The following is a 25,010-nucleotide window of genomic DNA, read 5'->3' as shown; positions in this document are numbered from 1 at the left end:
TACCTACTTACTTACCTAAAACTTCCCGGTGAATCAGTCTATCTAGGTATATTGGTGAAAAACTGAATGAAAATTCCTAGATTAGTTTCTGAGATAGGTGCGTACAGAGCTACAAAAAGAAAAACATTACTTATGCGCAATAGTGATAGTCGGTATTTATTGATAACCGAAACTTTTGTAACCACGAAATGTTATGAAACAAATAAATAAGTAGATAGGTACTTAAATATTATAAGATATAATATTAAAAGTGATTGCCTATTGGTTAGGACGTCCGCCTTCTAATCGAAGGTCGGGACGGGGGTTCGATCCCGGGCACGCAGCTCTAACTTTTCGGAGTTATATGCGTTTTAAGTAATTAAATATCACTTGTTTTAACGGTGAAGGAAAACATCGTGAGGAAACCTACATGCCTGAGAGTTCTCTATAACTTTCTCAAAGGTGTGTGAAGTCTACCAATCCACACATGGCCAGCGCAGCGTGTTTGATGGTCAAAGCCCAAGACCCTTCTCACTCTGAGAGGAAACCCGTGCTTTATAGTGAGACGATGGGTTGATCATGATGATGATATGAAAAGTAATATTATTATGATGTAATGATGTAATATTGCTCACGTAGGTGGGTACCTAGTAGGCACCTTTATCTACCTAGATGATTAAATAAGCATTTAATTATATAATTTAGTTGCTACAGCTTATTTAAAAAAATTATGCAATTTAATAGATTACGTTTTCGTTCTACATTCCATGATGTAACATAGTAGCATTGCATCGAATCCACACATCCAACAAGGACACATGTGTTATTAAACAATAGTTACACCTGATGTGTCGTCATTTCATGGCCTTAGCGATTTCCTTTATAAGTCAAAATAAAAGTTATGAATCAAGATTACTACATAACGCATAAAATGAAGAATTTCAAGATAAGAAGTTACACAAAGTCCACGTACGCATACACAAAGTTACGTAAAACTTTTGGGAGGCAGCCGTTATTTCAAATGGTGCCTGCGCACATCATAGATACCATAAACCCTGAACAAGAACTGCAGAAGGAATATATACTTCGAAATCCTGTACACCGTGAAGTACAAGCATCCCTACCACAATCCGAACATGATACAAACACAAAACAAATAGTTATGCATACACAAGGAATAAACCATGCTGAAGGTGGTTGGCCTCCAGATGTTCATCTTTATAATGAAGATCACCTCAATCGTCACCGTCGTCGAGTACAGCATGAAGATAATTACATACATACTATTCTAAACATGAAACCTAATGTGGAACACTTAATAGATCAAAACAACGCAATTGATATGTATCAAACATATTTTGCTGACATGCAACCCCAAACACCAGTTGAGAAATATAATGTACAAATTGCTAACATATTTCGAGACCCATTTTGTCGACCTGTATCATGCATTACCTGGACAAATGAAAAAAGACCAAAATTAGTCGCGTCATACTGCTACAAGAGATATCCGGAATCGGAAACAAAATCAAAAAAGGTTTGCTACGTTTGGGACGTGAACAAGCAAACTTCTCCAATATATGAATTTTCTCCCACTCATGGATGTTGGCAAGTAGCATGTTCACCAATAGAATCTAATTTATTAATAACTGGACTTGGAAATGGCACCGTTAGCGTGTTTGACATTCGTGTAAGTTCTAACTCTGTGGGTAGCAGTTCTATCTACAACTCTCATTTGGCACCAGTTACAGCTCTACTTTACACTCATTCTCGAACTAACACTGAATTTTTTACCGGATCTCCAGATGGCCAATGTCTCTGGTGGGATAAAAGAAATCTTTCTAAACCTATTGATCGTTTACAAATGTCTGTCAAATTAGCAGAAAATGAAGAACCATCTTTTATAAATTCTCAAGGTGTAAGCGCTCTTGAATTTGATCGTGGTCTACCAACAAAATTTTTGTGTGGTACAGAGTCAGGCTTAATTATAAACACTAATCGCATGGGCAGAAGCCATTCTGAGATTTTGACCTCATTTTGGCAGGCACACTCAGGACCAGTGAGGGCGGTACAACGAAGCCCGTGTACTTTGAGAATGTTTATCTCTTGCGGAGACTGGAGGGTCCGCATTTGGACTGAAGAAGTTCGCACTGCTCCTATAATAGTAACACGTCCATATCGTTATCAAATTACTGATGTATGCTGGGCTCCTTTGCGATTTTCTAGTTACATGGCCGTATCAGAAGATGGTATATTTCATTATTGGGATCTTCTTCGCAAATACAATCAGCCAGTTGCTAATCTACAAATATCAAGACACGGACTTAATAAAGTATCACCTCATACAGAAGGTCAATCTATTGCTGTGGGTGACAATGAGGGATCGTTATTTTTACTACATTTATCGGATAATATGATTGTTCCCGGCCCAAATGATAAACAGTTGATGCATCAGACTTACAATCGTGAAACCAAACGGGAACATAATGTAGATACGCGTCTTAAAGAACAACGATTGAAAATGCGGGCAGAAGAAGAACCACCAACTGTGTTTAATGCAGAAGAAAATAGCGACACTGATGATCTTGAAAAAATTACTGAAGAATATTTGAACACTGTTAAAAACGAGATAAGTGAAATGGGAGGAGCATTCGCATCTGGCGATTCATCATACAGCAATTTTTTAACCTAAATGTCAAACTTCATTTTTTTTACTTATAGGTACTCTTATGAGTTGTTGTTTTTACGTACAATGTGAATGTAATAATGTAAAAATTTAAACTCCTGTTTAGTAAAGTCCTCGTAATTAGGTATATAATATGCTGCTATAGCTCATCGATATTTAATAAAGCAGTTCAAAAATCTGTTAACCCGCATGTGTTTGAAATATTTCTCAGAATACATCCGGCGTATTGACAGAGGGTCACGCTCACGATCGACTTCAAAATATTATGATGTAGCGTCGCTAAGGGGGAGAATGTTACTAATAATATTAAAAACCTACCTAAGAGTAAGTATGTACTGCTAATGACACTTATTATGCTCGGCTATGCTGAGTTTGCGACCTTTTGTTTATTGTTAGATTTTAGTTTAGATAGTATATTAGATATAACATTGTACATACTAGTTACTAGCAATAAAGAAAACAATAAAGCATATTCATTATTATTATTATTAATAAATAATTATCACAGCATAAACTTTACTAGAAGTTGTGGTAGCCTAGTTGTTAGGACGTCCGCCTTCCAATCGGAGGTCGGGGGTTCGATCCCGGGCACGCACCTCTAACTTTTCGGAGTTATGTGCGTTTTTCTACACTATTAATTAATAATATTATAAAGAGGAAAACTTTGTTTGTTTGTTTGTTTGTTTGTTCGTTTGTTTGTTTGTACTGAATAGGCTCAAAAACTACTGGACCGATTTTAAAAATTCTTTCACCATTCGAAAGCTACATTATCCACGAGTAACATAGGCTATATTTTATTTTGGAAAAAAATAGGGTTCCGTAAGATATTTGGGTTTTTCGGACACAAGGTGTAAAAAATCAACCAGAAAAGTTACTTATTTTGCGTACGCTGCCTAAACTATAAAAGATAGAACCATAAAATGTTCTAATTAATTGTAGATCTTATAAATATCTACAAAAAAGTCCGCGACACACTATACCCATCTAGGTCGAGCGAGTGAGGCACAGCAACCATTTTTTTATTTAAAAATCTTGAAATTTTTTTGGACTACATTTAAACGCGTTTATTTTACTCATGCTATTAATCCTTATCAAAATAAATGATTTCATCACTAAGAACAGTTTATGGAGATAATATTTGGTCTTTGAATGATTAAAATTGGACGTTTGGTTTTGAAGTTATGGCGAAATTAAAATATTACGATTTCTGCTGCACGGCCCGTTGTCTACACTAATATTATAAAGAGGAAAACTTTGTTTGTTTGTTTGTTTGTTTGTTTGTTTGTTTGTTTGTTTGTACTGAATAGGCTCAAAAACTACTGGACCGATTTTAAAAATTCTTTCACCATTCGAAAGCTACATTATCCACGAGTAACATAGGCTATATTTTATTTTGGAAAAAAATAGGGTTCCGTAAGATATTTGGGTTTTTCGGACACAAGGTGTAAAAATCAACCAGAAAAGTTACTTATTTTGCGTACGCTGCCTAAACTATAAAAGATAGAACCATAAAATGTTCTAATTAATTGTAGATCTTATAAATATCTACAAAAAAGTCCGCGACACACTATACCCATCTATGTCGAGTGAGGCACAGCAACCATTTTTTTATTTAAAAATCTTGAATTTTTTTTGGACTACATTTAAACGCGTTTATTTTACTCATGCTATTAATCCTTATCAAAATAAATGATTTCATCACTAAGAACAGTTTATGGAGATAATATTTGGTCTTTGAATGATTAAAATTGGACGTTTGGTTTTGAAGTTATGGCGAAATTAAAATATTACGATTTCTGCTGCACGGCCCGTTGTCTACACTAATATTATAAAGAGGAAAACTTTGTTTGTTTGTTTGTTTGTTTGTTTGTTTGTTTGTTTGTTTGTTTGTTTGTTTGTACTGAATAGGCTCAAAAACTACTGGACCGATTTTAAAAATTCTTTCACCATTCGAAAGCTACATTATCCACGAGTAACATAGGCTATATTTTATTTTGGAAAAAAATAGGGTTCCGTAAGATATTTGGGTTTTTCGGACACAAGGTGTAAAAAATCAACCAGAAAAGTTACTTATTTTGCGTACGCTGCCTAAACTATAAAAGATAGAACCATAAAATGTTCTAATTAATTGTAGATCTTATAAATATCTACAAAAAAGTCCGCGACACACTATACCCATCTAGGTCGAGCGAGTGAGGCACAGCAACCATTTTTTTATTTAAAAATCTTGAAATTTTTTTGGACTACATTTAAACGCGTTTATTTTACTCATGCTATTAATCCTTATCAAAATAAATGATTTCATCACTAAGAACAGTTTATGGAGATAATATTTGGTCTTTGAATGATTAAAATTGGACGTTTGGTTTTGAAGTTATGGCGAAATTAAAATATTACGATTTCTGCTGCACGGCCCGTTGTCTACACTAATATTATAAAGAGGAAAACTTTGTTTGTTTGTTTGTTTGTTTGTTTGTTTGTTTGTTTGTTTGTACTGAATAGGCTCAAAAACTACTGGACCGATTTTAAAAATTCTTTCACCATTCGAAAGCTACATTATCCACGAGTAACATAGGCTATATTTTATTTTGGAAAAAAATAGGGTTCCGTAAGATATTTGGGTTTTTCGGACACAAGGTGTAAAAAATCAACCAGAAAAGTTACTTATTTTGCGTACGCTGCCTAAACTATAAAAGATAGAACCATAAAATGTTCTAATTAATTGTAGATCTTATAAATATCTACAAAAAAGTCCGCGACACACTATACCCATCTATGTCGAGTGAGGCACAGCAACCATTTTTTATTTAAAAATCTTGAATTTTTTTTGGACTACATTTAAACGCGTTTATTTTACTCATGCTATTAATCCTTATCAAAATAAATGATTTCATCACTAAGAACAGTTTATGGAGATAATATTTGGTCTTTGAATGATTAAAATTGGACGTTTGGTTTTGAAGTTATGGCGAAATTAAAATATTACGATTTCTGCTGCACGGCCCGTTGTCTACACTAATATTATAAAGAGGAAAACTTTGTTTGTTTGTTTGTTTGTTTGTTTGTTTGTTTGTTTGTTTGTTTGTTTGTTTGTACTGAATAGGCTCAAAACTACTGGACCGATTTTAAAAATTCTTTCACCATTCGAAAGCTACATTATCCACGAGTAACATAGGCTATATTTTATTTTGGAAAAAAATAGGGTTCCGTAAGATATTTGGGTTTTTCGGACACAAGGTGTAAAAAATCAACCAGAAAAGTTACTTATTTTGCGTACGCTGCCTAAACTATAAAAGATAGAACCATAAAATGTTCTAATTAATTGTAGATCTTATAAATATCTACAAAAAAGTCCGCGACACACTATACCCATCTATGTCGAGTGAGGCACAGCAACCATTTTTTTATTTAAAAATCTTGAAATTTTTTTGGACTACATTTAAACGCGTTTATTTTACTCATGCTATTAATCCTTATCAAAATAAATGATTTCATCACTAAGAACAGTTTATGGAGATAATATTTGGTCTTTGAATGATTAAAATTGGACGTTTGGTTTTGAAGTTATGGCGAAATTAAAATATTACGATTTCTGCTGCACGGCCCGTTGTCTACACTAATATTATAAAGAGGAAAACTTTGTTTGTTTGTTTGTTTGTTTGTTTGTTTGTTTGTTTGTTTGTTTGTACTGAATAGGCTCAAAAACTACTGGACCGATTTTAAAAATTCTTTCACCATTCGAAAGCTACATTATCCACGAGTAACATAGGCTATATTTTATTTTGGAAAAAAATAGGGTTCCGTAAGATATTTGGGTTTTTCGGACACAAGGTGTAAAAAATCAACCAGAAAAGTTACTTATTTTGCGTACGCTGCCCAAACTATAAAAGATAGAACCATAAAATGTTCTAATTAATTGTAGATCTTATAAATATCTACAAAAAAGTCCGCGACACACTATACCCATCTATGTCGAGTGAGGCACAGCAACCATTTTTTTATTTAAAAATCTTGAATTTTTTTTGGACTACATTTAAACGCGTTTATTTTACTCATGCTATTAATCCTTATCAAAATAAATGATTTCATCACTAAGAACAGTTTATGGAGATAATATTTGGTCTTTGAATGATTAAAATTGGACGTTTGGTTTTGAAGTTATGGCGAAATTAAAATATTACGATTTCTGCTGCACGGCCCGTTGTATATCTACACTAATCTACACTAATATTATAAAGAGGAAAACTTTGTTTGTTTGTTTGTTTGTTTGTTTGTTTGTTTGTTTGTTTGTTTGTTTGTACTGAATAGGCTCAAAAACTACTGGACCGATTTTAAAAATTCTTTCACCATTCGAAAGCTACATTATCCACGAGTAACATAGGCTATATTTTATTTTGGAAAAAAATAGGGTTCCGTAAGATATTTGGGTTTTTCGGACACAAGGTGTAAAAAATCAACCAGAAAAGTTACTTATTTTGCGTACGCTGCCTAAACTATAAAAGATAGAACCATAAAATGTTCTAATTAATTGTAGATCTTATAAATATCTACAAAAAAGTCCGCGACACACTATACCCATCTATGTCGAGTGAGGCACAGCAACCATTTTTTTATTTAAAAATCTTGAAATTTTTTTGGACTACATTTAAACGCGTTTATTTTACTCATGCTATTAATCCTTATCAAAATAAATGATTTCATCACTAAGAACAGTTTATGGAGATAATATTTGGTCTTTGAATGATTAAAATTGGACGTTTGGTTTTGAAGTTATGGCGAAATTAAAATATTACGATTTCTGCTGCACGGCCCGTTGTCTACACTAATATTATAAAGAGGAAAACTTTGTTTGTTTGTTTGTTTGTTTGTTTGTTTGTTTGTTTGTTTGTTTGTACTGAATAGGCTCAAAAACTACTGGACCGATTTTAAAAATTCTTTCACCATTCGAAAGCTACATTATCCACGAGTAACATAGGCTATATTTTATTTTGGAAAAAAATAGGGTTCCGTAAGATATTTGGGTTTTTCGGACACAAGGTGTAAAAAATCAACCAGAAAAGTTACTTATTTTGCGTACGCTGCCCAAACTATAAAAGATAGAACCATAAAATGTTCTAATTAATTGTAGATCTTATAAATATCTACAAAAAAGTCCGCGACACACTATACCCATCTATGTCGAGTGAGGCACAGCAACCATTTTTTTATTTAAAAATCTTGAATTTTTTTTGGACTACATTTAAACGCGTTTATTTTACTCATGCTATTAATCCTTATCAAAATAAATGATTTCATCACTAAGAACAGTTTATGGAGATAATATTTGGTCTTTGAATGATTAAAATTGGACGTTTGGTTTTGAAGTTATGGCGAAATTAAAATATTACGATTTCTGCTGCACGGCCCGTTGTCTACACTAATATTATAAAGAGGAAAACTTTGTTTGTTTGTTTGTTTGTTTGTTTGTTTGTTTGTTTGTTTGTTTGTTTGTTTGTACTGAATAGGCTCAAAAACTACTGGACCGATTTTAAAAATTCTTTCACCATTCGAAAGCTACATTATCCACGAGTAACATAGGCTATATTTTATTTTGGAAAAAAATAGGGTTCCGTAAGATATTTGGGTTTTTCGGACACAAGGTGTAAAAAATCAACCAGAAAAGTTACTTATTTTGCGTACGCTGCCTAAACTATAAAAGATAGAACCATAAAATGTTCTAATTAATTGTAGATCTTATAAATATCTACAAAAAAGTCCGCGACACACTATACCCATCTATGTCGAGTGAGGCACAGCAACCATTTTTTTATTTAAAAATCTTGAAATTTTTTTGGACTACATTTAAACGCGTTTATTTTACTCATGCTATTAATCCTTATCAAAATAAATGATTTCATCACTAAGAACAGTTTATGGAGATAATATTTGGTCTTTGAATGATTAAAATTGGACGTTTGGTTTTGAAGTTATGGCGAAATTAAAATATTACGATTTCTGCTGCACGGCCCGTTGTCTACACTAATATTATAAAGAGGAAAACTTTGTTTGTTTGTTTGTTTGTTTGTTTGTTTGTTTGTTTGTTTGTACTGAATAGGCTCAAAAACTACTGGACCGATTTTAAAAATTCTTTCACCATTCGAAAGCTACATTATCCACGAGTAACATAGGCTATATTTTATTTTGGAAAAAAATAGGGTTCCGTAAGATATTTGGGTTTTTCGGACACAAGGTGTAAAAAATCAACCAGAAAAGTTACTTATTTTGCGTACGCTGCCCAAACTATAAAAGATAGAACCATAAAATGTTCTAATTAATTGTAGATCTTATAAATATCTACAAAAAAGTCCGCGACACACTATACCCATCTATGTCGAGTGAGGCACAGCAACCATTTTTTTATTTAAAAATCTTGAATTTTTTTTGGACTACATTTAAACGCGTTTATTTTACTCATGCTATTAATCCTTATCAAAATAAATGATTTCATCACTAAGAACAGTTTATGGAGATAATATTTGGTCTTTGAATGATTAAAATTGGACGTTTGGTTTTGAAGTTATGGCGAAATTAAAATATTACGATTTCTGCTGCACGGCCCGTTGTATATTATTATATAAAGAGGTAATGTCGTTAAGTTTGTTTGTAGGGGGTAATCTTTAGAACTACTGAACCGATTTTAAAAATTCTTTCACCAGTAGAAAGCTACATTATTCCTGAGTGACATAGGCTATACGGGATCTTTAAAAACCTAAATCTACGCGGGCGAAGCCGCGGGGATCAGCTAGTATTATATAAAGAGGTAATGTCGTTAAGTTTGTTTGTAGGGGGTAATCTTTAGAACTACTGAACCGATTTTAAAAATTCTTTCACCAGTAGAAAGCTACATTATTCCTGAGTGACATAGGCTATACGGGATCTTTAATATTATATAAAGAGGTAATGTCGTTAAGTTTGTTTGTAGGGGGTAATCTTTAGAACTACTGAACCGATTTTAAAAATTCTTTCACCAGTAGAAAGCTACATTATTCCAGGAGTGACATAGGCTATACGGGATCTTTAAAAACCTAAATCTACGCGGGCGAAGCCGCGGGGATCAGCTAGTAAGTAAATAAAATATCATGTTCTCAAAGGTGTGTGAAGTCTGCCAATCCGCACTTGGCCAGCGTGGTAGACTATGGCCAAAACCCTTCTCACTCTGAGAGGAGACCTGTGCTCTATAATGAGCCGGTGATGGGTTGATCATGATGATGATGAAACTTTACTAAACACGTCAATGTCACAAAAAGTTTCCCTATATCCAGAAGAAGTCGCGCGGAAAAGCTAGTAGATATAAGATAATCCCATTAGAGACTATGCATAATTCTAAATATATGAGCTGATTAGCTCTAAGGAAGTAGGTTACTAAATAGTTTCTAACTATTTAAGCACTGCTTCAAGTAAACTGTGCAGCGGTGTTTATTTTGCCTTCTTCAGTGAAAGCCCAAATATTCCTTTATCTACTACTACTTACATCGTGTTTCGTATGAAATTACATCACAGCAATATTTTGTTTATGTTAGTCGACGTTTCTAGTTCGAGTACATTAAAGGATTGGGTATGCACAACGCGCAACGGCTAACACTCGCAACGGATTTCCGAGGAGATTTCTTCAGTTATAAATTCATTTAACTATTAAAAGGTGGACTTGTAAAAGTATTTTTACTCTAATACAAGGAACTTTATGAAGACTTATACAGTGCGGCGTAGAGGACCGGACGTAAGCACCAAGTTATTACCATTTGGCGTTTTTCTTAAATTTCATATGCTTCCTTACCATGGGGCGTACAGACTACAAACGAGCAGCGAAGGCAAGCGAAGGTAGATTGTTGGCGTGGCCATCAAACACTCGTTCGCTTTCACTGTTCCTCACAGTTCCCCTTTGCTTGCTTTCGCTGCTCCGTCTGAATATGGTCTAAAGAGACTAGAGCTCACATCTCGTATTATCGTATGATAAATGATGTTCGATGTCCAGCCGTGAAACTACATCCTGGGAAGTTACCGTTTCACTCTATCACTCCTTGTGTGGTCTAGACCTTACAAGCTTTCACTTCCATAAATTACGACTGATATGGCTCATATACGACCACCTCGTTATATTTTATAAGTGGAAGAATTAACTGTATGACGCATACGTCTTACTGTAAACGCGACAGCATCTGTGAACATCTTCAAGCAGTTCCTTCTTACAGCTTCTAGAAGCCGTTCTACGCGTTGTATTTATCCAAACCTTTGAGGTGCGTCACGGGCCACGGCTACTTTCACCGGAGCCGCTGAACTTGCTACGTGCACGTCGTAAGGCGAACTCATTTTCTTCCGCTTTGAACCATTTAGCGCAGCATAAAACGTTACTTTTCACGTCTAATGTACCTAACAGTAAAAGATATACTTAACTTTAATTTTTTAAGTCCATAATATTATAATACTGCAATTGTTCAGGCCTGGTTCAGGCAATATTTACATACCTACACCGAATTTTAGAGTTTCGCATTAGGTTCCTCAAAAAGAAAAAGGATGGGATCACTTCTTTATCCGTTAAGTGTCTGCCAAGTGACTTTTTATCATGAATGCGTGGAGGTATCAAGTTGAAATTAACATCAAATACCTAGTACCTAAGTAATTAAGAGAATACTAATTGTAAGATTAAAAACGAAAAACATGAGGCCCATAACAACTTAGTGTCTTCGACATCGACTTTAGTTGCCTCGACATCGACCATCGTTCAGTCGAACACGGATGAAGTCGCTGGCGTTAGCTAGTAATAAAAATCCACGCAGACGAAGTCGCGGGCATTAGCTAGTAATATATAATTATTATATCGTAGTCACGACGATTTTCAAAGAACTGGCTAGAATCATAAGTCATTATTAATATAAATATGTAAGTATGTGAGATTGCACGTAGGTACCTAGATACATAATTAATTGTACACAATTAATTTGGAATGTTGCGTTCACTACTGGTTCGCGATGTAAGTAGGTTAATGTCTGACACGAACATACAAGGAGCTTTGGTTTTTCTAGGTATAGTGTCCTTATTTATATAAACAAAATAATTATCCATATCTCACACCCGGCTTTACTCACGTGTTTAGTCGAAGTTAGTGCGAAACTAGTCGGGCTAACGTCGACTAAACACGTGAGTAAAGCCGGGTGTGATGAGTGTGTCAACGCTAAAATAATTTTATTCTTATATAGAGCAAGCATGCAGTAGGTACCTACCTACCTTCTACCTACCATGTCTAAGTATCATCACTAGTCCTGCACCCCCACTGCACTGATTTTGTACAGTTTGTTCGGGTTAATCTCAAAAACTACTGTATGGATTTTCCTACGGTTTTAATCAATAGAAATAGAAAAAATCCGACCAAATGCGAGACAGATTCGCGCACCAAGACCTATGTGGTATAATAAGACCCTACCTGCGAAAAACGGGAAGTACCCTGTAAGTTTTCTTGACAGGTACACGACAGACGGACAGACAGACAGACAGACAACGAAGAGATCCTATAAGGGTTCCTTTTTCCTTTTGAGGTACAGAACCCTAAAAAGGTTATAGCGGTTATAGGTTATGGGCTATGGCTTGCGCTGCGTAAGTAGGTAGGTAGTTAGGTACACGAAAATTTCGTCAAAATCGGTTAAATGGATGGGCTTTCAAAAGCTAGCAGACAGACAGACGCACATTCGCATTACACTTTCATAATATTACAGTACACTATGGATATTATTTATCTTATGAACGTACTTAATTAAAAGCAAATGAACAATTGGGTATTTGACTACATCAAAAATAAATTATTTCTCAGTGATTATTAAATAGAGGGTCTTCCAAAATACGTAAAATCCACGTTCTTTGTTGGTTTTAAGTGTAATAACCATTTTAAATTATCGATTAAACTAAAAAAGCACGTCAAATGATTGTGACACAACGGTATTTCATTTCGCATACTAAGCGCGCGTTCTGACATTTGATAAAAAGTTACTGATTTGACTAGTTGTCAAATACCGTATTAAGTTAGTACAACCGTCACGAAAAGCGTACAATATTTTAATAACATGTAGGTGTGTAAAGTGTTAGATACGAGTAGAGTGTGACTACATTCTCAAGCGTACTCTTTTTAAACTTTTTATAAAGGCTTAAGTGTGGGAACATAGTTAGAATAATGTTTTATTTACCTAATATACAATTAAATAAAACTGAAGCGTTTGTCTGTGACTTAGAAATAACTGCCTTTTGGCACAGTTTTACGACTTTTAGATAAGTGGGCATAGGCATTTATTATATTTATCTAAGCTCATGTTAACTTACAATACAAGTAATCATAACCAAAATACATACCTAGGTACTTATTTTGTCTATCGTCTCTGTTTTTCCGCGCTAATCTTCGAAACTAGAATACCTACCTGTTAGGTATGCAAGGAGTGATATTTTAAATCCCGGAAAAACAAAGGTTTTTACGGTAGGTATTGTTAAAATTCCTCCCGGTCGACATTACAGCTACGTTTTTCTGGGAGAGCTTTTAACAATGTTAAACATGCAAGGTCTTTTTTTCAATTCCAAAGTGCTCACGGCCAAAGTTTGGTCACCCATCCAGCTCCGGACCTGATTCTTGCTGATATTTGATATTTCCTATCGTTGAAGGACACACCTACTACCATCCGCGATATTACAACTAGTTTGCTATGGGTTAGTAATTTCAGTCAACGGAAAAAATTACCTTGCTTAAACAATAGCACGTAATACGAGAAATACGAAATAGTCCTATAAAGTCTTTACCTACTTAACAAATAGCAACACTTTAATATAATAATTAATATTATCTACTTACTTATAACTTTTTAGGGTTCCATACCTCAAAAGGAAAAACGGAACCCTTATAGGATCACTTTGTTGTCTGTCTGTCTGTCTGTCTGTCAAGAAACCTACAGGGTACTTCCCGTTGACCTAGAATCATGAAATTTGGCAGGTAGGTAGGTAGGTCTAATAGCAGGCATTAGGGGAAAAATCTGAAAACCGTGAATTTGTGGTTACATCACACAAAAAAAATTAAATTGTGGCCATGAACTAAAATTATTATTTGCAATTTTCGAAGTAAGATAACTATATCAAGTGGGGTATCATATTATGAAAGGGCTTCACCTGTGCATTCTAAAACAAATTTTTATTTATATTTATGCATCACAGTTTTTGAATTATCGTCTAAAATGTCGAAAAAATACGACTGTAGTACGGAACCCTCGTTGCGCGAGGCTGACTCGCACTTGGCCGGTTTTTTTATAGTCGTGTTTCGTTATCTGAGAGAAAAGGTAAACGAATCACAAGATTTTCTCGCAAGAACGCACAATATGCGATCCGCTATGCATGGCGTTTATGTCATTCTTACCAACATCAAAAGAATAAAACCGTGACACTTGAAAAGTCAAGAAAAAACCGGTTAAGTACGAGTTGGAGTCGCACGCATAAGGTTCTGTACCATCGTACAAGAAATAACACTTTTTGATTCATTTTTGTGATGTAATCACAAATTCACGGTTTTCGGATTTTTCCCTGTAGGTACCTACTTATGCTGTCAGACATTACTACCTGCCAAATTTCATGATTCTAGGTCAACGAGAAGTAAGAAGTTTTGATTCTTTTGACGGGTCTTGACAAACAGACAGACAGATAGACAACGAAATGATTCTATAAAGGTTCCTTTTTTCTTTGGAGACACGGAACCCTAAAAACAACTTTTTAATTAATTAATTTAAATAGAAACTGGATTGCCACATATCACACATTAGAGAGCAAGTGGGTTATCAATATATTACCTAAATCATAACGAAGTCTTTAATTACTAGTTTCTTACATACCGAGTAACAATATTTCATACTCAAAAATTGCTTTTGCCTGCGGCTGTTTACCTTTCCAATTCGTTCCAGTATCTATTGTACCTACTATCAAGTTTATTTTATTCTTGTAAGAAATTAACACTAAAACGTTATCTCATAATTATAATTCATACTGAGCTATGATTTTTATTTTAGACGGCTAGGAACCTATATTTTGTCCAAATTTTAAATGTAGAGAGAGACAATAAGGGATGGAAATTCTTTTGCTTCAGATAAATCCACTACTTATTTGTATGTGTATTGTACTAGATGATGCCCTCGACTTCGTCAGCGTAGATTTAGGTTTTTTTAAATCCCGTGGGGACTCTTTGATTTTCCGGGATCAAAAGTCTATCTCTGTACTAAAATTTCATCTAAATGGACAAATAGACAGACACACTTTCGGATTTATAATTTTAAAGTATGGAAATATTAGTACAGATGTAGAGTCCCAGTTATAGATGCATAATATTGTTGTATTGTCCTAATATTGTTTACCTCGTAGGTACCTACTCATTATATTCTTATGTACAAGTTTAAATACTTAAAATTACTTTCGTTACACGCTTCACGCTGCCTTTGTTTTTATCGTTAAAACCTAGTTTGTAACGCTGTTAGTTGCTAGCAAGGAAGTTGTCACGGCACTAACTTGGTGCCAACCTACATAATATCGGACCGAGCGCGGACTTTGCAGTAAGTGGGTATTGTTTGAAAATGTAGGTAATAAGTACTTACTTACACGTTATGTTGCTTAATGCTTACCTACTTAGTTATCATAAAGCGAGAGTTAGTTTCTATCTACCTGTTTAGTGTTGGCACTTACCAACTGGACCTTAAGCTTGTGGTCATTATAAAACATTATTGTTATATTTAATGAAAAGTCGAAATGCCGACACATCACGACTGGCCCAGGCAATCCTCTACATATATTCTAGGCATATCTACAAGATTGGTCTGAAAACTTATGTGACAGAACCTTCCAGAGCAGGTATAGTCGGCGACAGGTCGAGATGGCATCTCAAACTGTCGCCGACAATACCTACTCGTACGTAAGTCACTGGCGTCATACCACATAATGTTATGCGCGTAACGCAAAACAATACTAACGAACGAACGATTCCACACCGCGTGAAAAGAATTCGTAATACTCTAGTTCTACAAGTCTAAAGTAAATGGCAGCGATTAACCTAATATAATATACTTATGCTAATTAATAAAGAGTTAAAAATTACTAGAACAGCAAAGGCCCGTAAAATGGACTCAACTTGAACAGTGTCAAAGTTCACAAATAATAGTTGTTTCATTTAGTATATTATTGAGGTTTTTTTACTTTGCATTTTAAAAATATCGCTATTTCATTTCATAAAAAACTTTCTGTAATATAACAAAGGTAATAGATCTATGTTAACTAGTTATAATAAAAAATTAGGACTAATATTCTGCCAAAAAACGAACTAAAGACCTTTCACATTAGAAAATTTAATTGATATTGATTGTTTTCAAAAAAATTATAGCCAGGCACTCGAGATGTACGCGCCAGGTAGAGATGGTAATCATGTCGGAGATGGCATGAGGTGGGGGGACGGCCCGCACACCCGCACAGCCCCCGCGCCAACCCGGTGCGGGATAAAGCCAGCATGATACATACAAACGTTTCTCCCAGTGTTGGGAATACTCAGAGAAACTTTCAGCATTTATACAATAAGGAAGGTCTAGCACGCGCTGGGTCTCTCTCTAATATATCTACTTGTGTTAAAAAACCGTGATGTGACGTTGGACACCCAATAGATGTGCTGGGTGCCCAACGCTGCTCAGCTGCATTTCATCGCCGCTTTCGTTCGTTTCTTCGTTCATTGGTTTCACTTTTTGCGAGATACATCTTCAATCTTCACCCCAAACTTCAAACGTCTATTAAGACTATCGTCAAGTAATCCCCCCCCCCCCCCAACGTTTGCAAAAATTAGACAATTTTGGTCTCATTAGGTTTTCTTTAGTATTTTAGTTTTGTTAAATTAAAAGAAGAAAATACTCAAGAAAATTCTTAGATCAAAAATATGGATATTTAGACGCTTGTAACTTTTAACATAAGCAAATATTTCTTTTCACTTAAAACGTACGAGCATATATTTTATCATTATATCTATAACATTTCTAAAAAATTATGAAAATTAGACTACATTTACTGGGATGAAAACATTATTCTCTCTCTCTCTATGTACAACTAGACAATCCTCTTAAGCTTTGCTACTCTATGATTGATAGCTCAATGCTCGTTATGGTGTAGGTAAGTACTGACTACTGACGCATTTTCATTATTCGCCTTGATAATAACAATGGCGATAAATGCTTTGTAATTTGTAAAATGTGTGGGTACGAGACTTCTAGTCGTGGTGTGCTACGAATGCCAATGTCAACTAATATGCAAACCGGTCCTTACTGTTATGTTTAACCAAAACTGTTTGACCCACGTCACGTATTATCGCTAATTTATACTATATACAAAAATATTTTATAGAGAGACGTTGGTGGTTCACTGCCAGCTGTTACTTAGCACTGTTGAAGTTGGTTACCTACTACGTTAAAAGTAACCGCAAACACTGCATTTAGCAATTAGCTATACTTTTATGAATTAAATATGTTAGTCTAACCTCTTCAGGAATTTATAAAATAAAATAAAAATATGTTATTTTGTAAGTATAAATAACATATTTTTATTTTAATACTTGTTACAAAAACTAATAATGAAATTAAGTGGCCAAAGAAAAAACAGGCCGAATTGAGAACCACCTCCTTTTTGGAAGTCGGTTAAAAAGTGAAACTCATCTCTCTAATAGAAGTTTCTTCCATCTTCCCTCGAAAAGTACCAGCTACTTACTTTTAAAAATATTCTAAACTAAATAAATATCTAATAGATACCCATTAAAAAAAACAGGATAAAAAAGTAGCCTTAGATGTTTGGATGTCTTACTCCTTGTATGTCGCTACAATGACTGAACCAATGTAGCTGTAATTTGAAGTAAATATAACTAGGTGTTACACTTTTTGTCCCGGAATCAAAAAGTTCCCTTGAGATTTTTCAAAATCTAAATCCACGCGGACGAAATCGCAGGCATCATCTAGTACATATGAGTACATATCTACCTACCTTAAAATATTATGTTATGATGTATTGAGTTAGGTACTTCCTACTAAAGTAGGTTCACTATAATACATTTAGTTCAACGGATGAGGTCCGATCTGTTTTCTGAGCCATTACCGAATAACCGTTGAGCTTAAAGTAGCTTTTTTTTATACCTCTTGCAAGATGTATTTTTCAATTGGCTATGAAGTAACATGGTAATTTCAGCGCGAACCAAAAACCAAAAAACCGGCCAAGTGCGAGTCAGGCTCGCGCAACGAGGGTTCCGTAATTCAGTCATTCAGACATTTTGCATAATAACTCAAAAACTATGATGCATAAAAATAAATAAAATCAGTTTTAGAATGCACAGGTGAATACCTTTCATATGATACCCCACTTGATATAGTTATCTTACTTCGAAAATTAAAAATACTAATTATTAGTTTATGACCACAAATTAATTTTTTTTGTGTGTGTAACCACAAATTCACGGTTTTCAGATTTTTCCCCTAATGCCAGCTATAAGACCCACCTTTCTGCCAAATTTCATGATTCTAGGTCAACGGGAAGTACCCTGTAGGTTTCTTGACAGACAGACGGACAGACAGACAGACAGACAACAAAGTGATCCTATAAGGGTTCCGTTATTCCTTTTGAGGTACGGAACCCTAAAAATTATAGATAGGTATAAAAAAGGCTATAAAAATTAAAATATGATTTCAATAAATGAGACTTGACCTTTATCCACACTTCAGTCTGACCTCAATATCATTCCCGAGAGGCATTCACAGATGCCTCAAAGCAACAACCCTCCAAGCGATTTCAAATTTATAAATAGAGATCGTGCATTTTATCGCCTTTACATGTGCTTGTGTGCTTTCAAAAGGGGAGGAAGTCGAGAGTAAAGTGTCTTTAAAACACTTCCTATACAAGTGGGTACGGATAGCTTTAAGTAGGTAGGTAGGTATATTCAATTTTTATGAGTTTTTTAAGGTGCTATAGGTACGTCCGAATGAAAAAACGGAACTCTGATAGGATCACACCTGTGTCTGACTGTCTGTCTGTCTGTCTAGCCAATGTTGGCCAATGTGAGCCATTACTGAGCCTAAGCCTCTCTACACAAGTTCAACTCTCACTTGTCTGGTTTTAATTTTCATAACTTCATTGTCCCTACGAACTTACCCTTTCATCCATGTTGGTAGGATTTGATTTTACCTATTTTTGACTTATTTTTTACATGCCTAATCAAATTACAAACTATTCAACTAAGTCAAAAACCATACGATGTTCTTCGACAACGGTAAAATTACCTACTGTACCATATTTTATCTGCTGAAAAGAATTCCATTCATTAACTGAATAGAGTTGACAGAACCATCCTCCTTTAATGTTCTCTTCACTTCTCTTTATAGTTGCACAATGCGGCATGCAATGCGATGAACCAAATGCTGGTGGCGCTGGCGCTGCTGACGGCGAGCGCTCACGCTCAGCTCCGGCCGGCCGACGCGCCTCCTCACATCAACGACACACGTGAGTGAGTCCTTACATCTTATAGCAACACAGTGCAACACACGATGCGAGGAGACAAGTACTGGTGGCGCTGGCATGACTGACGGCGCTCACGCTCAGCTACCTACTAATTTGAGAGATACCTATATCTATAGCGCGTTTTGATGAAATCTGTACACATCCATTAGGACCGTAGACGATACAATGTAAAATCACTTAGATATAAGTACTTAGTGATAAATTACTACGACTCTTCCCTTATCATGCTTTATTTGTACTGAAAATATGTAAAAGCAGAAAACATGCAGAAAACACATAACATCTGAAATAATGACATTTTGTACTTGGGTACAATTAATGACATCTAGATTTAGATAATCGTTCCAAAATGAAGCTTCATTTGCTATTCTGATACAAAAAAGCTAAGGCAGATTACTATTCACTAGAGAGTTCTCTACGAAGCAAATTAATGGCCCTCTGATTTCTTTAATACTAAATTAATATGCATAAAAAGAAATTAAAAATCTGTGTTACAAACAAAAACTAAAAATGTGTTAATATAAAACATTGCTTACGTTGATCAATGTAAGCAATGTGTGAATACGTTGGAAAAGGCATTTTCTATCGACGATCTCATCGAAGCCAGTTCCAACATTGACACAAAGATGCATAGTGTAATGTGAATAAAATACAGAGGCTGGCAATCGGTCAGTCCCGTTAATTGAACGGCACACTAATCGTACCTACTCACACACTTTACTCGCTTTCCTTTTGGAAAACGTTGAATTGAATATTAGGTAATTATGTTAATGTAACGAATTACCATCCGACCATCACATAATATTATTATGATAAATAAAATAGAGACACCATTACAATTATAGTCCGTAAAAAATGACTCCTAACGCGCCATTTTTACTCTATAGGTCAACTGCAACTACATATCAAAAGTACGGTTCACCTTTAAAATAAGGACTAAAATCGTACTTTTGACATGAAAGACACAAAAAGTTAAAATGGCGCGTGAGGAGATACCTCGTTACCTAATTTTTGAATAAAAAAATTAATATCATAATAACGACACCTGGGTATTAGGTATCATCAGAAAATACAATTGATTAGATAGACTTACAGGGTTCCCTACAATTTTCGTTGAAACTTGAAAGCTTTAAGAACTACCACGTTCAGAAGGCCGCCAAGAGACTTCTTGGTCTTGGCGGCTTTCCGAACGCGGTAGCGGTAGGTAAGGCCAGACGTTGGCCTACATGAAATGAATATTTTGAATTTGAACTACCTACTCGTGATAATATTACAAATAGGATTTGTAACAACATCAAGGTGGTTTAATAAAGGAGAAAAGGCTTGGACAGTCACAACGCGTAATGACGTCGAGTCCAATGTGGCTGCTAGAAGTTTGAACAAAGGATAAAGGCGTAAGACGTAGCGTGCGTTTAACTGTATAAAGGTAGAGATATGAAAGCATTAGTATTCAACCTGTGCGTTTGCAAACACGTGGCGCTTGCCCTATACGCACCAAGGAACAAAACAGCTTGAACTTAGGAGTATTAGTTTACTTACCTTACATGCAGATTCCTTTTCTTTTGTATATAAAATGAGCCATCAATTTTAAGGAGAGTGCTGTCGCCTAAAACACAGGTGTATACCTAGCTTAGGGACAGTCGATTTTTCTGTATACCTACCTACTTAACAAATTGGTTTTGTTATTATGTATTTTATGTATTAGTTCTCGTAAGTAAGTATGTTTAAGTGTACCTATGTTTGATCAATAAATAAATATATATATATAGTTAAATGCTTTGATTGAACACGCGCTGCGCAATTTTAGGCCCCGTTCATGACGACGCGGTACATTGTGTGTAGCAAGGCGCGGTGAAATGAAACTTAAGCTGATATATGAGAACGTTCATGCAGAAACGTTGTAAGGCGCGTTTGACTTATTGGCTTATATACTGATTTCCTTGCATAAAGCACGCAGCGGAGTCCGCCGCAGTTTTTCCAGCCGCGTTACCCACGGTTCGGCGTCGTAAGAGCGCTTGCGAGGTAGGATGATTGTTGTGTGGGGTTGTTCGTATGTTGTTGCAGGCACTGATGGGTGAAAAACTTCACTTCTCCATGAATAATCCCAAAATGCGCCGCGCCACGCATCACCCCGCATCTCCCTGAACGAGGCTTTAAAAATCGCACTCGCGTTCAGTGTCCCGTGTCGCCGTGCCGCTACTGTTGCGTATTCCAATCTGCCCAAGCCCTAATATAGTGGCAATTATTTCAGGATGCGGTCCAGAGTGCGTCCGGTGCGCAGCGGACGGGTGCGTCAAGTGCGCTCGTCTGCTCATCTGGCCAGGCGGAGTTTGCGCGCACGACTGCCCCGCAGGCACTCGCGAGGCCTGGGCAAATGATGACCACCTCATGGGTCGGGTGTGCTACCCTGCTCACACCTATAATGAAGTCAGTACACACAGTTTATTTATTTATCCATAGTAAAAAGTATTATAAATGCGAAAGTGTGTCGGTCTGTTTGTTACCTACCTACCTTTTCACGGCCCATCCGATTAACCGATTTTGAGGAAAGGTATACACAAATATCTTGCGTTCCTGAAACGGACAGGCTTTTTACCACGGAAAACCAAATTAAATCCGCGCAGACGAAGTCTCGGGCTTTATTAAGCTACTTTAATAGAGTATCCTTGCGCTTTCAGAATTCAGATATTACCTATAGATGCAGCCTGAAATAGAGCGCCTTTTATGGAGTCTTTAATTCATAATTGCTCTCAATTTTATTACACACAGAAGTTTTTATTGGTGAGCCTAAGTATCTACCTAATTATCAATTAAGCCAAGTACTATATTCTGTGCTTAAAAGCTTCTTTCATTTATTGTTACGAGTAAATAGACATTAATGTAATTCTTATAGGCAACTACCTACTTCTTTTGTTGAATTAATCTGTACGCGACAAGTCGAGATGGCAATCGGGGTATGAGGCGGGGTGACACACTGCAGACCCGCACGTCACCCGCGCTGGCCCGCACCGGGTTAGCCCGAAGGCTGTGTGAGTGTGCGGGGCGTCCCCACCCCGATTGCCATCTTGACCTGTTGCGTACAGATTAATTAAGATTCCTTAGCACAGTGTTAAATCCTATTCATTAGCTTTGACCATAAAAAACACTTCAAAGTAACTAAATACCTACCTACTTTGAAAAAGTTCACAAAAAGCTTCACCTTTGGAAAAAGTTAATAAGACACGGTAAATAGTATGTCATTAGACTCAGCATTCCGTATAAAGTATTAGAGAAGCTCTACCATAATCTCAGAGAAGTAGGATTACGACATCGCTGGTTCATTCAGTACAAGCAGCGAGATAATTTGAAATGCAGATACCGCCAGGGAGTAAAAACTACATACGTAGTAATAAGTATAAAACAGCATATGTAAGAAGAAAAATAGGTCACAAAATAGCAATAAAAATGGGTCTTGATTTTCATGCTTTCATGGAATCAAAATGACGAAATATGCCATTACAAAAGGTCCTCTTACACGTGCCACAACTATAACAAAACGCGCGGAAATAATTTCGCTGGACACAAGTTCGACGCTCCAACCGAACGAAGATCTATTCGGGACAATTTAATTTCACATAAGATTAAAAAAACGTAAAATAAGTATACAAATATAAATTAGTAGTTATAACAATGCCTATAATTTAGCCAGTTGTAATTAGCAATGGAAGTAGATAAAATTTTTACAGTTTTTTTCATCATGATCAACACATTGCCGGTCCATTACTGAGCACGGGTCCCTTCTCAGATTGAGAAGGGCTTAGTTTAGGCCATAGTCTGCCACGCTGGTCCAATGCTGATTGGCAATCTTCACACACATTTAATAACATGGAGAACTCTCAGCCATGCAGGTTTCCTCTCGATATTTTTTATCTGCTGTATTTTTTTTCCGACTTACGTCTTTATTCGGCTGGGACGTCGAATGATAAAAAAAGTTTTAAAACGCGTGGTTCCATTCGCAAAATATCACATTATTATTCAGGCGCGTTCAACAGCTGTCGCCAACATTTTATGCTCAATACAGACCAAATCGCGGCCACTCGTATGCGTCTACTGCTCAGTAATTTGTAGCAATGACACTGACAGTCCAACTTACGGCGAGAGTACTGCTTGGTGACATTTGTTTTACTACTGTGATATGGTTGTGATGTGATCAGTCTGAATAGACACTTAAGAAATCGTGATGGATTTCGAGATGGTTTTTATATACTTTAATCTGATAGCAGAAGGACAAATCATGAAAAAGGCACAGTTTTACGATCTCGTAAAACTGTGAAAAAGGTGTTTGTAGTAGGGTTTTGTCAGCAGTGAATTACAATAATAATATCGCAATACAGCCCACATTTTGGGTCATTTGTAGGAAAGGCAGTTACTACAGTACCTTACTAACCCCAAAACTTCCAGTAGTTAGGTAGGTAGGCGACAGGTTGAGTTGGCAATCGGGGTGGGGACGCCCCGCCCACCCCTTGCGCTAACCGGGTGCGGAATAGCGCAAATATCAGTGGATAAAAAAAATTGTATTGCAGGTGTTAGTTGGTGGTGCATGCGGTGCGATCGTATGCATAGCATTGGTGGCCGGAATAGCCGCATACACTCGATGTCGCAGGAGCGCGCGAGCTCAGGCGCGTCCTCTGCCGCAGCCCCACCAAGACGACGACGTGCAGCTGCGAGAGTTCCACAAACAGCTGGACTGTTTAAGAGTAAGTACAACTACTATCGTAGACTGGTATAGCTCTTGATAGTGGTTCGGACGTCCGCCTTCTAATCGGATGTCGGGGGTTAGATCCCGGGCAAGCACCTCTAACTGTTCGGAGTTATGTGAGTTATGTTCGGAGGTATGTGTATTACTTTTTATTTAATTTTTTTTGTTTTAGTAATAGCAGGAAATATTGTACATCGACCTTTAGAAAAAGAGCCGTTTCGTACAGCGTTGTCTCTGTCGTTGAGACCGACAAAACGTCACATAGGTATGAGTGACAGAAGCTCTACAAAGCCGAAATTACATAACATTCTAAAGGTCGATGTATAATATTTCTTGCCGGCTATTGTAAGTGTGTCTGTCTGTCTGTTACCTTTTGACGGCTGAATGATTGCCATCTTGACCTGTCGCGGACTATACCAACTACCTATAGGTACTACTCGTATATCCTTCTCGAAAGCGTTACAATTTATGAAATCTCTACATTGACGAGTAATGCTTATGATTTTCACGTACGTTTTGAACGCTACGCTGCTTGCCGTGCCGCCCCGTTGAAGCGTGAACGAGCCCTAACGTAGCGTGAAAACATGTCTAGATATTTACGAACAACACTGAGTAGGTAACAACTAAGATACAGAGATTAAATAATTATACTAATAATAGACCGTATCTTAGTTATTATTTAGTACATATTTTCCAACTTAGAAGAATGAACTCCTTTTATTAGAGTTCCGTAGCTCAAAAGGAAAAAGAACCCCTTATAGGATCACTTTCTTGTCTGTCTGCATGTCTGTTTGTCTGACCGTCTACTGTCTGTCGTGTTTGTCAAAAAAACCTATAGATTGACCTAGGTACGTAGGTTTTAGCACAAGTAAAGGAATAAATCCAAAAATCGTGAATTTATGGTAACATCACAAAAAAATTAAAATGTGTTTATGAAAAAAACAATTTACTAAATCACATTTAGATGGCGCTTTTGTCATTAACTTGCAATGTTCCACCTGACAATGTTAAAATATCTTGTACGATGGATGG

At 36.1% G+C, this 25,010-nt stretch overlaps 2 protein-coding genes across 2 annotated transcripts in view; both read left to right on the top strand.

Annotated features, from left to right (window-relative positions):
* T48 (FU domain-containing protein T48) overlaps positions 1-25,010 on the top strand; it is a 33,364-nt gene that overhangs the window by 455 nt on the left and 7,899 nt on the right. The window contains exons 2-4 of the mRNA XM_034975019.2: positions 19,105-19,222; positions 21,492-21,667; positions 23,803-23,976. Coding sequence (XP_034830910.1) covers positions 19,129-19,222; positions 21,492-21,667; positions 23,803-23,976 — 444 coding nt within the window. The 5' untranslated portion in view covers positions 19,105-19,128. The remainder of the gene's footprint in view (positions 1-19,104; positions 19,223-21,491; positions 21,668-23,802; positions 23,977-25,010) is intronic.
* LOC117987938 (dynein intermediate chain 3, ciliary-like) lies at positions 489-3,241 on the top strand. The gene has a single exon (XM_034975011.2). The coding sequence runs from the start codon at positions 881-883 to the stop codon at positions 2,669-2,671; it is 1,791 nt and encodes a 596-aa protein (XP_034830902.1). The 5' UTR covers positions 489-880; the 3' UTR covers positions 2,672-3,241.

This window comes from Maniola hyperantus, chromosome 13, assembly GCF_902806685.2.
Source record: "Maniola hyperantus chromosome 13, iAphHyp1.2, whole genome shotgun sequence".
Classification (NCBI taxonomy): domain Eukaryota; kingdom Metazoa; phylum Arthropoda; class Insecta; order Lepidoptera; family Nymphalidae; genus Maniola; species Maniola hyperantus.
This window is presented reverse-complemented; position numbering and strand designations above follow the sequence as displayed.